The 17,847-nt window shown below is 47.0% G+C and overlaps 2 protein-coding genes across 3 annotated transcripts in view; both read left to right on the forward strand.

Moving 5' to 3' along the window:
* The window catches only part of TMED8 (transmembrane p24 trafficking protein family member 8), a 38,826-nt gene that overhangs the window by 217 nt on the left and 20,762 nt on the right, over nt 1-17,847 (forward strand). The gene's annotated exons all lie outside the window — the stretch shown is intronic.
* Nucleotides 145-12,950, forward strand: LOC133751672 (peptide chain release factor 1-like, mitochondrial). The gene is given in 5 exon segments (XM_062181862.1): nt 145-614; nt 3,624-3,687; nt 12,143-12,378; nt 12,380-12,537; nt 12,646-12,950. Coding segments are annotated over 5 exon segments (1,233 nt in total).

The raw sequence follows: 17,847 nt of genomic DNA on the forward strand, positions 1-17,847 counted from the left end.
CGCGCTGTGCCCCGCGCTCCCGGCGCAGCTGCCCACCTCGGCAGCCGCTGTGCGCGCGGGGCCTGGCTCCCCCACGGGGGGCGCGACCCCGGTCCCCGCCGCTGCCGGGGCTGCGCTTGACGTTATTTTCCACTCTGTTTCGAAATGCCTTGGTTCCTGTCCCGCTTCCTTTCTCAGATCTGCCGGGGCGGTGGTGACAGGGTTACCCTGCCCCCTTGGCTGGCGCCGTTTGCGCTGGAGCCGGGGTCCGGATCCCACGCCGCCGGCCTGGCCGCCCCTGCTTCTGGCTCCTCACCTCTGTCCCCTGCCCCAGCCGTTCCACGCGCCTCTAACCCCATCCGGGTTGGCAGCCTCCCCTTCCTCTGTCCAGGAGCTCTCTTGGCCCTGGCCTCGGGGCACAGAGGCCCCTGGCTCGCCGCCTTCCTTCCATCTCGTTGGAGGAGGTCGGCGCCGGGGGTCTGCGGAGTGAGCGTAGTGGTCCAAGCCGAGCAGGCGATGGAGGCTGGAGCAGAACTGGGCGACCTCGCTCCTGCCCCCAGACTGCCGCCGCCTTGTTCAGCACCTCTGCAGCCCCCCACGGAAGGCTTCAGCCTCCTGATGACCACAGTGCAAGGGTGGAGGGCAGGGGACAGGCCTCATTAAGTACATTCATTTGGGAGATCTGAGTTTCAGACACTCCATCGAGTGTAGGGACTGAGACACCGCCTTGGCGCCCACGTGCCTGGGTTGGAGCCGGGGCCTCAGGTTACTTGAGTGACCTTGGGCGAATCACTTCTCATCTGTGAAATGTGGGTGCTGGTCGTACCTGCCTTCTCAGGACTGGTGGGGGGCTCACATGAGCCGCTGTGTCTAAGGCAGTTGGTGTGGGGCCCATGGGCTGCCGCAGGGGCGCGTAGCCCGCTGGGAGAATAAGGCCTGGTTTTGCCCTCACTCCCTAGCTGCCCAGGGCCGTGTTCTTAAATGTATGTCGTCCCCTCTTCTACTTCCACCCAGCTCTCTCATCCTGTAATGGGAGCTCTCGCTCGCTGTCTCTGTCACACCTGTGAATCAGCTCTTTCCTGCGAATTTATGTTCTTTAAAATAATTTCTGCCCTTTTCCCCTTTTAACATGCTGTACTTGTATTAAGTTAAAAAGTGGTGACATATTTAAATATAGCAATAGAAATTCTAAACATAATAAGCAAATAAACGCTTTATGAAGGTATACACGGCTCGTGAACACCTGTCCCCTGCATGAGCCAGTATTTATAACTCAAGCATGTTTTTACTTCCTCTTTTTTAAAAAACAGATTTATTTTTGTGTATTTGAGAGGCAGACTTAGAAAGAGGGAGAGGCAGAGAGGTTTTCCATCTGCTGGTTCACTCCCCAAATGACTCCAATGGCTGGGGCTGGGCCAGGCTGAAGCCACGAGTTTCTTCCAGGTCTCCCACATGGGAACAGGGGGCCAAGGATTTGGGTTATCCTCTGCTGCTTTTCCCAGGTGCTTTAGCCGGGAGCTGGATTGGAAGTGGAGCAACCGGAACTTGAACCGGCACCCATATGGGATGCCGGCTCTGCAGGTGGCAAATTAACCCACTGTGCCACAGCACCAGCCCCTTTTACTTCCTCTTTAGGTTCTTACCCAAGCATTTTAGCTAGAAAGATCTTCTCTATTTTTTTAAGGATTTATTTTATTTATTTGAAAGGCAGAATTACAGAGGGAGAGAGAGAAAGAGAAGAAGGTCTTCCATCTGCTGATTCACTCCCCAAATGGCCACAGTGGCCGGGACCTGAGCAGGCCTGTTGCTGTGGATTCGCCTCTGGCCTGCTTTCACCCGGCTCCCGGGGTCTGTGTGGTGACTCCGCGCCTCTTGCCCCCACCACACTCCTCCTCTCAGAACGAGTCCACTGCTACATCTGGCGCCCAACGTGGGGCTCAAACCCACGACCCTGAGATTAAGAGTCTCATGCTCTACCGATTAAGCTAGCCAGGCGCTGTCTTCCAATGTTGCATTTTCCTTGCATCCCTAGCTTTTAAGACGGTGGCATCTGCCCCGGTATCAATTAAACCCACAAAGGCAATGTCATCTAAATATAGGGTCAATTTTGGCCTCAGCTTGAAGACAGGCATCCACCAGTTAATGGTGGTGGGATTCCCTCTTACTTGCTGGGCTGAGGGCCTTTCCGCTGGGAATTTAAAGGTTTGGTCTTGCAATCTTTTGCCCAATGAAAGCCTTTTTTACATCTGGGACACAGCGTTTTGGGCTTGCCCCGTCTGTCAGCGTTTGGGCAGTTTCGCCGTAGGTGTCCTGTTTCCTGACATACCCAACAAATCGGAGGGTCATTAGACTTCGTTGTGTTCAGTTTGTTAATGGCCGCAGTTAGGGCTTGTATGGGTGTATCAGCAGGGTTTACCTCCTTTGTGGCTACTATCCATTTAGAAATGTCTTCATTATGGACTGGGGCGATTGCAGCTTTTGCCTCTTTGGTAGCACCTTCCCAGGCTAATTGTTTGACCAGATTGTCTTGATTGGGGCCAAGCAGTAATCTTTTCTCTACTGCCTCCAAGATTCTGGCAAGGAAATTGGGGAACCATTCGCCTAGGCCTTGAACTAGGTTTCTAAAGAGCTGACTGTAATTAGGAGGATTTGTATTTTTTAAGGCTCTGAGTGCCAAATCTCTGACCTGATCAAAATAGGCAACTACTCCAACGCGGGCCTGTTCATGAGGATATACGTAGGTGCCACGGCTCGTAAGCATATCAAAGGTTACTGCTATTCCATAGGCAGCATTATTCCTCGCCACACTTTCAGCCTCTTCCACATAGGAGGCTTTCCACTGTAAGAACTGTGGACTGTGTAAGAACTGTAAGACACTGTGCCTTGACCAGTGTCACCCAGTCAAAATGAGTTTGAAGGTTCGCTGCCCATTGTATGAACACTTGTTCAAAGTAGGGAGAACCGGTGCCTGACTCTTGAGAAGCCTTTTTTAGCACAGTAAGGTCATGGACCATCTTTCACCACCATCCAAGGTGCATTAGCAGGGAGCCGGATCAGAAATCCAGAAGTCCAGCGGGCACCCATATGGGATGCTGACATTGCAGGCAGTGGTTTAACCTGCTATGGCAGAACGCCGGCCCCTGGGAAGATCTTAACAGTACACTGGATCCAGGAGTCCATGGGATGGTACACTGGGTTTCTCTCCCAGCGTGATCCACCTTCCCCTCCAACTTCTAATTGGTTCCTGCATTCACTTCTTCCTCCTAGGACATTAGTAGAAATGTTTTTGAGTTACTTTCCTTCCTCTTGTCCTCAGGAAGCACGTGATAGCGGATTTATTTTGTATGTCATGTGGGGGTGATTGCAGCCCAGAGCAAGGTCTTCCTCTTGAACTAGGATATGTTACTAATCAGGCAGTGGTGATAACTTATGTGCCTTGGATGCCTGCTCTGTGCCAGTGTGTGGGGAAAGATTTACTTGTATTGTTTAATCCTCTCAACTACCATTTTCTTCCTGTTTTACAGAGGAGCACACTACAGCTGAGGCAGGTTCAGTTAACTCTGGAGTCTTTGCTTTCTAGAGTTACGATGAAGTTCATGGTTGTTCTTACCGGCCATTAATCAGGTGTTGGGACCCCCGGACAGGTCAGGGTCCTTGTCCTCGAGGTGTTTTCAGTTTGATGAGATGAGAGTTCCGAAGGGAAAAAAGGTCAGTTCAAAACACTTTCTAGTTGGGTGTCTCTTATTAGAGTCCTTTGGTGGGCCTGTGCCCCAGGAAACCTGTGCTTGAAGGCAGGAGCAGTGTCCGTCTCCCAGAGCCCCTGATGTTGTGCCTTTGAGGTACTGTGAATCTTGGCTGAGTCGGATGGAGAGAGAACATCTCCATGCGGAGATCTGAAGGAGCATCAGGTGAACGTGAGGAGTTACGGCTGAAACAGCCAGGACTGGTCTTTGAATTAGAACAGTGGCCCTCAGGGCCGGCGCCGTGGCTCACTTGGATAATCATCCGCCTGCGGCTCTGGCATCCCATCTGGGCACCAGGTTCTAGTCCCGGTTGTTCCTCTTCCAGGCCCGCTCTCTGCTATGGCCCGGGAAGGCAGTGGAGGATGGCCCAAGTACTTGGGCCCTGCACCCGCATGGGAGACCAGGAGAAGCACCTGGCTCCTGGCTCCTGGCTTCGGATTGGTGCAGCGCTGGCCGTGGCGGCCATTTGGGGAGTGAACCAATGGAAGGAAGACCTTTCTCTCTGTCTCTCTCTCTCTCTCTCTCTCACTGTCTGTAACTCTACCTGTCAAATAAATTTAAAAAAATAAAGTAAAAAAGAACAGTGGTTCTCAGCCAGGAGCAGTTCTGTACCCCCGAGGGACACTGGGTACTGTCTGAAGGCAGCTGTCGCTGACGTCTCATGGAGATGTCACCTAGCATCCTGGAGTGCACAGGACAGTTCCCGTAGCCAAGCATCTGGCTCCACGCGGCAGGAGTGCTGCGTTTGAGAAAGCCGGGGGTAGAGAGGATGGCTTTCCAAAGCTGCGTGGAATTGCTGCATCCGGCGCGTAGCCGAGTCGTGCGGACTTAGGTGTCAACCCCAAATAGCTGCTGTAAATGAAGAGAGTGGGCCCTTCTGCCATCTTCTAGAAAGTGGCCCAAGAAGCAAGCAACGAAGAGCTAAGGCAGGATGAAATTCAAAGGGCGTCTGTCTCCCGTAAAGGGAAAACAGCAGTAGAAACGAGGTTGGGCGTTGGTTCTTGGGTTCAGGATTCTGGCTTTTCAGGGTCCCTCGCTCCTTCAGAACGAAGCCCCTGTCTGTAAACAGTGTTCTCTACAGGGAATAGCTTTCAGGGTCTTCCTGTTTGCGACCTGAGGTTTCAGTGAAGAGGAAGCGAAGGGCTTATCTTCTTAGGAGCTAAGCTCCGCAGTGACATGGCGCTCTTTCTGTTTGTGAACCGTAATTGTTTTTAATGGTCTTCTGACGGGCACCTGGGTTCCTCACTTCCCTAGGGGAGAAGGAAATCGTGCTTTATGCCAGGAAGCTCTCTGAGGCATACGTGTTGCATCACTACGGCAGAGGGGCCTTTTTTGTTTTGTTTCTAAATTGTTTCGGGAGCTTTGGGGGAAAATAAAGGACCGAAGCTGTGTTGGCCGTCAGGTGGGCCACAGAGCTCGGTTTGGTGTCTGTGAGCCTGAGAGCTGTCAGTGCGTTTCGACGTTAAGATCTAGAAGCTAGTCAGGGAAAGTCGTTCATGGCTCTAATGTAGGGCTGAGGATAGTGGGATAGGTCGTTCGGCGTGGATAGAGATGTTCTGTATCTGTCTGTGGCTATTTCGATTTAATCACAGTTCAAACTTTGTGGCCGCCCTATTGGCTGGTAGAAGAGCCATTGTGTTTTTCAGCTCCATGTTAGGTTTTTGTGTTAAGAATGTGTCTTTCTGTGCCTTTTTCTAACAGTGTTTGTGTTTCTGCAGTGTTAAAATAGTAGTTGATTCGTCACATCATAATTCAATCCGTCTGGTGCACCCCAAGCTTAGTGATCACTTAGGAACACGTCCCGTGCTTAAAGGCTGAGGAAAAACTGGATCGCTTGATCCCTGGATTTGTGGAAACATAAAGTCAGCTTATTTGTTTTTTGTAAGCCTCGCGAGTCTGTAACCTACACTGGGACAGGCCAGGCCAGCCTGATTGTCCCTCTGTCACCTGTTCCTGGAAGGGGAAGTCCTGGGATGTCTGTTCTAAAGAACTCTGACCTGATATTCAAATGCTTTTGAAAAAAAAAACCTGCTTTTTAGTTCTCTTTAATGAGAAAGTACAAAATACACGGTAAACTTGACTTGGTAGCATGATCAGAATGTCTGAAACCATACTCTAGAAACACAGAAGGAAAACTCACATTTTTTAAATTGGCAAATAAAAAGTAAATTATTTTAGTAAATATGTTTCATTTTCTTGCCTCTGACTTTTGCTTTAGGCCCTCAGTTCTAATTCAGTTATTCTTGAGCTCATGTTTTCGCTTTACCTTTCTTTGTTTCCAAGATTTTAACCATTTTGGAACTGTGGTAATGATTTTATCACATTAGAGGATATCATTCTAATATTATTTTCTTTACATTAACATTTTTTTTTTTTAGAAAGGGGACTTTTTTTTTTTTTTTTGACAGGCAGAGTGGACAGTGAGAGAGAGATAGAAAGGTCTTCCATTTGCCGTTGGTTCACCCTCCAATGGCCGCTGCGGTAGGTGCGCTGCGGCTGGCGCACCGCGCTGATCTGATAGCAGGAGCCAGGTGCTTCTCCTGGTCTCCCATGGGGTGCAGGACCCAAGGACTTGGGCCATCCTCCACTGCACTCCCGGGCCACAGCAGAGAGCTGGCCTGGAAGAGGGGCAACCGGGACAGGATCGGTGCCCCGACTGGGACTAGAACCCGGTGTGCCGGCGCCGCAAGGCGGAGGATTAGCCTAGTGAGCCGCGGTGCCCACTACATTAACATTTAAAACTTTGTTTCGTTAAAAAAAATGCTGCTAGTTTTATGTGTCAGTATTTTTAAAGATTTGCTTACTTATTGAAGGGCAGAGAAACAGGGAGAGAGGGAGAGAGACTGATCTTCCATCTTTCCATCTGCTGTTTCACTTCCCAAATGGCTGAAAGCCAGGTCTGGGCCAGGCCAAAGCCAGGAGCCATCTGAGTCTTTCACATAGGTGACAGGGCCATCACACGCTGCCTTCCCAGGTACATTAAGTGCACAGCTGCCAGGTCTCCAAGCAGGGCCCTGACACGGGACGCTGTGGTGGCCAGCAGCAGTTTAACCCTCTCTGCCACAGTGCCAGCGCCTCAATTTTTCTTTATACATAGTAAAATAAATACATATATATGTTTCTCAAAATAGAGACCATTTTCTCATGTGCCACCTAAATTTCAAAACCTGCCCTGGCTTCTTATAGGAATACTTGCAGAAAAGGCTTATATTTGGCTGATATTTTATGCTACAGGAACATAGGCTTTTTCTTCTTTCTAGTGGTTTAAATTTCAGTAGATAAATTCAGGAAATCTGAAAAACTGGGTTCCTGGTTGTTTTCCCTCTCTGTGAAACTGGACTGCAAATCTTATACTTTAAACTTCAAATAAACTTGTGTTTTTCTTTCTCCCTTTCTTACTTCCTGCCTCTTTGAATCCAATTGTAAGATGTTTTTACCAATTTTACATAATTTAAGGCATTTCTTTCTAAAAAAAAAATTTATTGGTTAATTTGCGAGGCAGAGTTACAGACAGAGGGAAAGACAGAGAGGCCTTCCATCTACTGGTTCACTCCCCAAATGGCCACAACTGCCCGAGTTGGGCCAATCCAAAGCCAGGAGCTTCTTCTGGGTCTTCCATGCAGCTGCAGGGGTCCAAACACTTGGTCCGTCTTCCACCGCTGTCTCAGACCATTAGCAGAGAGTTGGATTGAAGAGGAGCAGCTGGGCCATGAGCCAGTGCCCACATGGGATGCTGATCTCGAAGGCAGAGGCTTAACCTACTATGCCTCAGTGCCAGCCCCAGACGAAAATTCCTTTAAACTTAAAAATACAAAGCAATATCTTTTTTTTAAAAAAAGATTTATTTATTTATTTGAAAGTCAGAGTTATACAGAGAGAGAAGGAGAGGCAGAGAGAGAGAGAGTGGTCTTCCATCTGCTGGTTCACGCCGCAGTTGGCCAAAACGGCTGGAGCTGCGCTGACCCAAGGCCAGGAGCTTCTTCCAGGTCTCCCATGCAGGTGCAGGGACCCAAGGACGTGGGCATCTTCTATTGCCTTCCCGGGCCATAACAGAGAGCTGGATCAGAAGTGGAGCAGCTGGGACTTGAACCAATGCCCATATGGGATGCTGGCACTGCAGGTGGCAACTTTACCCACTATGCTACAGTGCCAGCCCCAGCAATATTTTTTGTTTCACATATATATAGTACCTGGTGCACAGAAAGCTGTTAAAATGCTGTGAGAAGTGGCTCTTTAACATATGAAAAATGTTAAACCTAACTCATAATAAGGAAAACAGAAATTGGGACTACACTGGTAGTTTGCTAACTCACTGTATTGGTCAGAAACACATGCTTTCATGCATTGCTGAGGGTATTGTAAGTGGCACAGATGCTGTGAAAAGCAATTGTCAGTATTCATTAAAATTACTGTATGTTCCCCAACTGACTCCTTCCTTCCCTGGCATGGCCACAAGGTTATCATAACATTGATTGTGGTGATAAAAGGTTAGAAAGTACATGAACATCCATCAGTAGGGAGCTGGGTCAGCTGATGATGGAGTATTTGCCCAAGGAAACATTAGTCTGCTCCGGAAGAGAACGAGGAAGCTGTTCATGGGCAGGTATGGCAAGTTCTGTGTGACATAAAAAATAAAACCGTGCCCGCTGTGTCCACTGTGCTCATTATTTATGTGAAAGAGTGTCAAAGAATATACAGAGAGTATGTTGTACTCATTTATATACGTATAAAATAGTACATTTTACTTATTTACTTGTAGATGTATATATGTATGTATATGTATATAAACACACACATAAACATACACACATACCATTTTTTTTTTTTTTTTTGGTCAGGCAGAGTGGACAGTGAGAGAGAGACAGAGAGAAAGGTCTTCCTTTTGCCGTTGGTTCACCCTCCAATGGCCGCCGCGGTAGGCGCGCTGCAGCCGGCGCACCGCGCTGATCCGATGGCAGGAGCCAGGTGCTTCTCCTGGTCTCCCATGGGGTGCAGGGCCCAAGCACTTGGGCCATCCTCCACTGCACTCCCGGGCCACAGCAGAGAGCTGGCCTGGAAGAGGGGCAACCGGGACAGGATCGGTGCCCCGACCGGGACTAGAACCCGGTGTGCCAGCGCCGCAAGGCGGAGGATTAGCCTAGTGAGCCGCGGCGCCGGCCCACACATACCATTTTTATATGCATCAAATGTCTCCAGAACACTACACAAAATCTAATACTATTCATTACTTTTAGAGGTAAGGACTGACATGGAAGGAGGTTTTCACTGTGTACTATTTGAATAATATGGATATCTTAACTGTTTAGGAAAAAAAAATTACACACACACACACACACACAAGCATGCCATGAGATTTTCGCTGTGTTTATATCCTATCCTCCAACCTTTCTCTCCAGCGTTGTTGCCTTCCTGCTCATCAAGAACCCACCTTTTCTGGGCCTTCTCTCAGCTGACTTCTTTCCTGAAATAACGATTATAAATCCCCTTGAGAGTTAATCTTAGGGCATTCTTTTAAGTCCACTGGTGCCCTCCATTATTTTTGTGCTAATTTCGTTTCTGTCTAAAAATTCACCTACTGAAGTCTTCATTATGAGCAGCAGGGTAAGCCAGAGGGAGATAGAACTGCTTAGAGAAACCGATACTGTTAATGACAGTGAGAAAGCAGAATTTTTAAAAATCTTTTGTTTCTGTTTTATTCACGAAGGCTATCTTCAACTTGAAAAGGATAAAGAGGCAGGATGAGTTTATTTTTTCAGTAGTTGCAGAGTGGGTCCATGGGACCAGTTCTGTCCTTAGGGAAAATTAGGAACCATGGGTGGGGGCTGGTGTCATGGTGCAGCAGGTTAAGCTGCCACTGGGGACACGTGCATCAGTGCTGGTTCAAGTCCCCGCTACTGCACTTCTGATCGTTTCCTGCTCATGCATCCTGGAAGGCAGCATATGATGCCTCAAGTCTTGGGCCCCTGCCACCCACGTGGGAGACCTGGATTGAGTTCTGGGCTTCTGGCTTTGACTTGGCTCAGCCCTGGCTGTTGTAGGCATTTGGGGAGTGAACCAGTGGATGAAAGATTCTCTCTCTCTCTCTCTTTCTATCTCTGTCTCCTTCCCTCCCTCTTCCTGTGTGTGTGAATGTGTTGCTCTGCCTTTCAAATAAATTAAAATATAGATTTAAAAATATAGATGAAATACGAACATATGCTTGAAAATACTGAGAGAGAGCAATATAATGAAGAATTTCCAGGCTGTGAACCAAAAGAGAGGTATAAAAAGAGTGGTCCAGAGATGAGAGTCTTTTTGGGGGCTCCTTTGTCCCCTGGGGCAAATAAAATTGGAAATCTGAGTGGAGATGCTGAATGGCAAATGCCTTTCAGGACCGAAGTAACAGGGATTAATGTTGGGACTCATTAAATAGAGGGAAGCCTGGGGACCCTGGTTCCTCTGCAGTGGGACCTTGAGAGGCTGTGCCCTAGAAGGAGGCTATTGCAGGGACTCTGGTTGAATTGACCGGGTGTCTAGTTAGTGCCCCAGGTGTCTAATGGAAGCAAATGCAGATCCTCTCTGAAGGCTCACTCTGGGCTTCAAATCACTTCTACCATTTGCAAGAACAGTTTCTGGCATGTATGAAAAATGAGTCGGCAGGGAAGAGACAACGTGGACAAAAAATCAAAAGAAACAACAGGCAGTAAAAATGGACCCGAAAGGGTCCCAGATTTTGGAGTGACCAGTTAAAACTACTGCAAAACTAAAGCAATGAGAACTATTAGAAGTAGCCATAGAAAATGTCAGTCTGCCATCAAACAAGTAGCGATTTGACTGACATCTGACTTGTGCACAGAGAAATAAATGGTAGGGTTTTTTAAATAGTACTAAAAGATGATGACTAATGTAGAATTTTTAAAGTGAAAGTAATATTCAAGAATGAAGGTGAGGGGCCAGTGCTGTGGCGTAGCAGGTAAAGCCGCCGCCTGCGGTGCGGGCATCCTATATGGGTGCCGGTTCCAGTCTCGGCTGCTCCACTTCCAATCCAGCTCTCTGCTATGGCCTGGGAAAGCAGTAGAAGATGGCCCAAGTCCTTGGGCCCCTGCACCCACATGGGAGACCAGGAAGAAGCTCCTGGCTCCTGGCTTCAGATCAGCATAGCTCTGGCCATTGCAGCCAATTGGGGAGTGAACTATTGGATGGAAGACCTCTCTCTCTGCCTCTGCCTCTCCTCTCTCTGTGTAACTCTGACTTTCAAATAAAGAAAGAAATCTTTTAAAAAAGTATTTTTTGTAAGATAGTCAAAACCAGGATTTATTGCCAGCAGACTTACATTAAAGGAATAAATAAATCCTTGGCAATGTTCAGAATGCTCCCGGGTGACTTCCCATCCAGCTCCCTGCTAATGCGCCTGGGGAAGCAGTGGACAATGGCACAAGTGCTTGGGTCGCTGCCATTCATGTGGGAGACCTAGATGAAGTTCTCTGTTCCTGTCTTCAGCCTGGGCCAGACCTGGCTGTTGCAGCCATTTGGGGAGTGAATCAGCAGATGGAAGATGTGTGTGTGTGTCTCTCTGTCACTCTGCCTTTCAAACAAAGAAATAACTCTTTAAAAAAAAAAGCTCCCAGATGGAAGGAAAATAGTTTGATCTCACTCATGAATATAAGTGTAAAAAGCTATCAACATAATATTAGCAGACTAATATATATGGTAATATAGATGCCTGGGGCTGTCACTGTGGGACAGCGAGTTAAGCCGCTTTTGGCAGTGCCAGCATCTCATATGGCTGTTGCTCTGGGTTCTGGCTGCTCCATTTCTAATCCAGCTCCCTGCTAATGCACATGGAAAAACAATGGAAGATGGCACAAGTCCTCAGGTCTCTAACCATGGTAGACCCAGAAGAAGCTCCTGGCTCCTGGTTTCAGATCGGCCCAGCTCTGGCCATTGTACCATTTGGGGAGTGAACCAGTGGATGGAAGATCTCTCTCTCTCTCTCTCTAACTCTGCCTTTCAAATAAATAAATAAATCTTTAAAAATATATGAATATATATAAAATATATATGAATACATATATATAATATATCCAAGTTGAGTTTTTCTGGGATTGCAAATTTATTTTGGCATTTTTAAAAAGGCATTGTTCATTTGATTTTTAAAAAAGATTTATTTAATTATTTGAAAGGCAAAGTTAGAAGGACAGAGACAGAGATCTTCCTTCCACTGGTTCATTCCCCAAATGGCCATAATGACCAGAGTTGAGCTGATCCGAAGCCAGGAGCCAGGAGCTTGTTCTGGGTCTACCATGTGGATGCAGGGGCCCAGGTATTGGGCCATCTCCCATTGCTTTCCCAGGCGCATTAGCAGGGAGCTGAATCAGAAGTGGAGGAGACCCGCCATGTCTGATTTCCAGTTTTGGTCAGGTTCGGCCGATTTGGCCTAGCTACGCGGTCCCGGTTTCTTTGGGGCGCGGCCGTCACTTGGCCCCAGCCGCCGGCCTCTCAGCTGTGGTCACCCGGCAGTGGAGGAGCTGTTTGCACATGGCAGGCCTTTGCGAACCTTTCTGGAGCGCCAGGCAAGGTCTGACGCCCCATTGCAGGTCAGGAGGCCCAAGCTGGTGGTGGCCGCCAAACTCCTGAGCGAGAAAGAGCAGGAACTGCGGGAGACCGGGCACCTGCTATGAGAATGCAGATCTAAGGAGACTTGCAGGGAATGAAATAACTCTGTGTCGAAAAGAAATTACACAGCTGAAACAACAGATCGTTTTACTTTTGGTCCCCTCAGAAGAAACAGATTTTGAAAATGATTTGGTCCTGGAGGTAACTGCAGGAATTGGGGGTCAGGAAGCAATGTTGTTTACTTCAGAGATGTTTGATATGTATCAGCAATATGCTGCATTTAAAAGATGGCATTTTGAAACCCTGGAATATTTTCCAAGTGAAATAGGTGGCCTTAGACATGCATCCGCCAGCATTGGGGGTTCAGAAGCCTATACGCTCATGAAATTTGAAGGAGGTGTGCACGGAGTACAGAGAGTGCCAAAAACAGAGAAGCAAGGCTGCGTCCATAATAGCACTATGGCTGTAGCAATACTACCCCAGCCTACTGAGATTAACCTGGTGGTTAATCCTAAAGATTTGAGAATTGATACAGCCAGCGGAGCTGGGGGGCAGCATGTAAATACCACAGACAGTGCCGTCCGGATAGTTCATCTTCCCACAGGAAGAAGAAAAAGAATGAGAAGGAACTGAAGTATTCCTTAATAAATAAGAAGAATTTTCTATTAAAATTCTTTCATTCTCATAACAATATTCAGGTATTGTTTCTGGATGCCAACAAGAGAGATCTCAACTGAAAAATAGAGAGATGGCCATGAAAAAGTGATGTGCAAAACTCTACAGCATGCATCTAGAAGAAGAAACAAGAAGAAGATATAATGCTAGGAAGATTCAGGTTGGAACTAAAGGAAGGTCAGAGAAAATAAGAACATATAATTTCCCACAAAATCGCATCACAGATCACAGAATAAACAAATCAGTGCATGATCTGGACGCTTTTATGAAAGGAGATTACCAACTGGATGAAATGATACAGTCATTGAAAGACTATGCTAATTATGAATCTATTAGAAATTATTTCCAAAAAACTCTAAGTCCATTTGTTGTTAATGTGCCCGGGAAAGCAGAAGATGGTCCAAGTACTTGGCCCTTTGCCACTGATGTCAGACCCAGATGGATTCCAGGTTTCTGGCTTCAGCCTGGCCCAGCCCTGACCACTGCAGCAATTTGGAGAGTGAACCAACAAATGGAAGATCTCTGTCTCTCCCTCTCTTTCTGTAACTCGGCCTTTCAAATAAATAAATCTTAACAAAAAAAAAAAAAAAAGAATTGGAGCAGCCAGGACTTGAACTGGCACCCATATGGGATGCCACAGGTGGTAGCTTTACCTGTTATGCTGCAACACTGGCATGCTGAGAATTTTTTTTTTTTTTTGACAGGCAGAGTGAACAGGGAGAGAGACAGAGAAAGATCTTCCTTTGCCGTTGGTTGACCCCCCCAGTGGCCGCTGCGGCCGGCGCGTTGCAGTCGGTGCACCACATTGATCTGAAGCCAGGTCTCCTGGTCTCCCATGGGGTGCAGGGCCCAAGCACTTGGGCCATCTTCCACTGCCCTCCCGGGCCACAGCAGAGAGCTGGCCTGGAAGAGGGGCGACCGGGACAGAATCCGGCGCCCCGACCAGGACTAGAACCCGGGGTGCTGGTGCCGCAGGCGGAGGATTAGCCTAGTGAATATACCATTTTCAAAGAGTGGAAGACTCAATACTGTAAATTTGTTGATTCTTCTTGCCCTGATTTTTAGAAAAAATGTGATCCCAAAAATAATCCCAGAAGGGTTTTGGTGATTTTTTGGTGCAGTGTGGCACATTGGTTCATATAAAGAGAAATGAATGGCACAAATAGAGAAGACAGTCTTGAGTAAGAACAACATGTAAAGATTTGCCCTATCAGATATCAAGACTTTATTTGAAAGCTTTTACAGAATAGCCTAGCAATGCCCGCATTTATATGGACACCTGATTTGCAACAAGGATTGTACCAAGGAGCAGGGGGGGAGGATGGTAACTGTGCTGGGACAGTTGGCTATTCCAAGAGGAAGGAAAGAAACTTGATTCTTTCCTGACTCACAGTTCAGCAAAAAAGCAAGGTGAGGTATGTTACAGGTTGAAAAGGAAAGGTTGAAGGGCCTTTGATGCAGTTGGGTAGCTGCGTGGGAAGCCCAAATCCCATGTTACATCCATGTTGAATCCCATGTTGAATTGCCTGGTTCAAGCACAAGCCCTTCTGCTTCTGATCTCACTTCCTGCTGGTACATAGCAGATGATGGCTCAGTTGTTTGAGTCCATGCCACCCGTGCATTCAGGAGTCCTGAATTTGAGATATAGGCTTCTGGCTTCAGCCTGGACAAGTCCCGGCTGTTGTAGGTATTTGGGCAATGAAGTGGTAGGTGGAAGATCTTTGTCTCTCTGCCTTTCAGATTATAAAATGAAAATAATTTTTTTAAAAAATGAGAAAAGCAATACAATAAGCTCCTAAAAGATAGTATGAGAGAATATTTTCTGGATCTCAGTATAGTGAAAGATGTCTTAAATAGGACACAGAAGGTCTAGTGAAGAATAAGTTGGTTGATGCATCTTGACTACATTAAAGACAAAAGACATCACTAAAAGAGTCAAAAAGTAAGTAACAGTGAAAGGAGTTAATTATAACACAAATAGTTGAAAAAAGTTTGTATCCAAACTTCATGAAAAATAAAGGCGAGGCCAGCGCTGTGGTGCAGCAGGTAAAGCCGCCACCTGCAACACCAGCATCCTATATGGATGCCAGTTTATGCCCCCAGATGCTTCACTTCCAATCTAGCTCTCTACGAATGGCCTGGAAAAAGCAGCAAAAGGTGGTCCAAGGGTTTGGGGCCCCTGTCACCCATGTGGAAGAGTCTCTGTCTTTCCATCTCTCTAACTCTTACTTTCAAATAAGTAAATAAGTCTCCAAAAAAATAAAAATACATACAATCTAATAGTAAAACCAGCAAGAGAGACATATTTTGAGATGCAATCACAAAAGACTTTAGAATGCCCAAGAAGCATTAATCATCAGTGAAATACAAACTAAGTGAGCATACGCTTGCCAGCATGGCCTAAATAAACATGACCAGGTGTTGGAGAAAGTACACAGTAGGCAAGCACCGCGGCTCACTGGGCTAATCCTCCGCCTGCGGCACCGGCACCCTGGGTTCTAGTCCTGGTTGGGGCGCCGGATTCTGTCCCGGTTGCTTCTCTTCCAGGCCAGCTCTCTGCTGTGGCCCGGGAAGGCAGTGGAGGATGGCCCAAGTGCTTGGGCCCTGCACCCGCAAGGGAGACCGGGAGGAGGCACCTGGCTCCTGGCTTCGGATCAGCGCAGCGCAGCGCAGCACGCCGGCTGTAGCGGCCATTGGGGGCAAAGGAAGACCTTTCTCTCTGTCTCTCTCTTTCACTGTCTAACTCTGCCTGTCAAAAAAATAAAAAATAAGACAGCAGCGAAGTTTGCCACATCAGTTAACTCTTCCTTTCACAAGAGTTCTCTGTAGCAGGTGATACTGCTTGATAGCATTTTGCCCACAGGAACCTCTTTCCAAGTTGGAAACCCTGCTGCTTCTTTATCAACTAAGTTAAGGGAATAGTCTAAGTCTCATGTTGTCATCTCAGCAATGTTGACAGCATCTTTCCCAAGAGTATATTCCATCTCAAGAAACCACTTTCTGGCCGGCGCCATGGCTCAACGGGCTAATCCTCCGCCTTGCGGCTCCGGCACACCGGGTTCTAGTCCCGGTTGGGGCACCAATCCTGTCCCGGATGCCCCTCTTCCAGGCCAGCTCTCTGCTGTGGCCAGGGAGTGCAGTGGAGGATGGCCCAGGTCCTTGGGCCCTGCACCCCATGGGAGACCAGGAGAAGCACCTGGCTCCTGCCATCGGATCAGCGCGGTGCGCCGGCCGCAGCGCGCCTACCGCGGCGGCCATTGGAGGGTGAACCAACGACAAAAGGAAGACCTTTCTCTCTGTCTCTCTCTCACTGTCCACTCTGCCTGTCAAAAATAAAAAAATAAAATAAAATAAAAAAAGAAACCACTTTCTGGGGAAGATGTATGACTTGGCAATTTAGTTACCACTTGGGACACCCACTTCTCATGTTGGAGTCCCTAGGTTTGAGTCTCGATTTTGCTTCTGATCTAGCTTCCTGCTGATTTGCATCCTGGGTAGCAGCAGGTTATATCGTAAGTAATTTGGGCTCTGCCACTCACATGATTGAATTCCAGGCTCCTGGCTTTGGCCTGGCCCTTGTGGGCACTTGGGAGTGAACCACGGGATGGAGGATCTCTCTTTTTCTGTCTCCCTCTCTCTGCCTTTTAGAGAAATAAAAATAAATAAGCATGAAAGCCTTTTAAATAAGAATAAATAAGCATGAAAAAGAATCTACTTTCTTTGCTCACCTGTTAAAGTTTTATCATGAGATTACAGTAGTTCAGTCACATTGTCAGGTTCCACATTTTGTTCTTGTTCTCTTGCTTTTTCTTTTTTCTTTTATTTATTTATTTATTTATTTATTTTTTATTTTTTGACAGGCAGAGTGGACAGTGAGAGAGAGAGAGACAGAGAGAAAGGTCTTCCTTTTTGCCGTTGGTTCACCCTCCAATGGAATAAGAAAACAGTAATGTCTTATGTCTTAACATGTTCTACCTATTAAATTGGCAAAAAAAATGATAAGGAATGATTGATCACACTTAGTGTCAGAATGTGGACGATGAGTACATTTCAATCCCTGTAAGTGAATTGGAGAGCAATGGCCAGCATTTAGGAAAGTCTTAATGTGTTGATCCTTTGACAAGAATTTCAATTCTGGGGATTTGTCCTAAGGAAATAAAGTAAAAAGATGTTATCAAGTTAAAAAATGCTCGAATGTGTCCAAAAATAAATGCAAATTAAAATTGAGATACTGTCCTCACATGTCAAGTTTGTAAATTTTCCAGGAATTTGATGACAAACTCTAATGGTGGAAGCTGTCAAGGGAAAAGCACTCTTACATTGCTGCTGTGATGTGAAATGATAGATGATCCCTAGGGAGAATTTTCACTCCCTGGAATCTATTCCAAAGATGTCCTAGCAAAAATATGAAATATATACTAGGCACCGTGGCACAATTTGTAATATTATAAGATTGGAAATAACTAATGTCCATCAGCAGGGACGTTAGTATGGTATACAGCCACATAATGAAGTATTCTAGTTTTTTTTTTTTTTTAAGATTTATGTGTTCATTTGAAAGGGAGAGTTACAGAGAGAAAGGGAGAGACAGACAGAGAGAGAGATTGAAAGAGAGAGAGAGAAACAAGATCTTCCATCTGCTGGTTCACTCTCCAAATGGCCACAACAGCCAGGGTTGGGCCTAGCTGAAGCCAGGAGCCCTGAGCTCCATTCAGGTCTTCCGCATCCACATGGGTGCAGGGTTGCCCAAGCACTGGGGCCGTCTTCTGATGCTTTCCCAGGTGCATTAGCAGGGAGTTGGATCAGAAGCAGAGCAGCTGGGACTGGAACCTCCAGGACTTGAACCAGTGTTCAT

Source organism: Lepus europaeus, chromosome 22 (assembly GCF_033115175.1).
Source record: "Lepus europaeus isolate LE1 chromosome 22, mLepTim1.pri, whole genome shotgun sequence".
Classification (NCBI taxonomy): domain Eukaryota; kingdom Metazoa; phylum Chordata; class Mammalia; order Lagomorpha; family Leporidae; genus Lepus; species Lepus europaeus.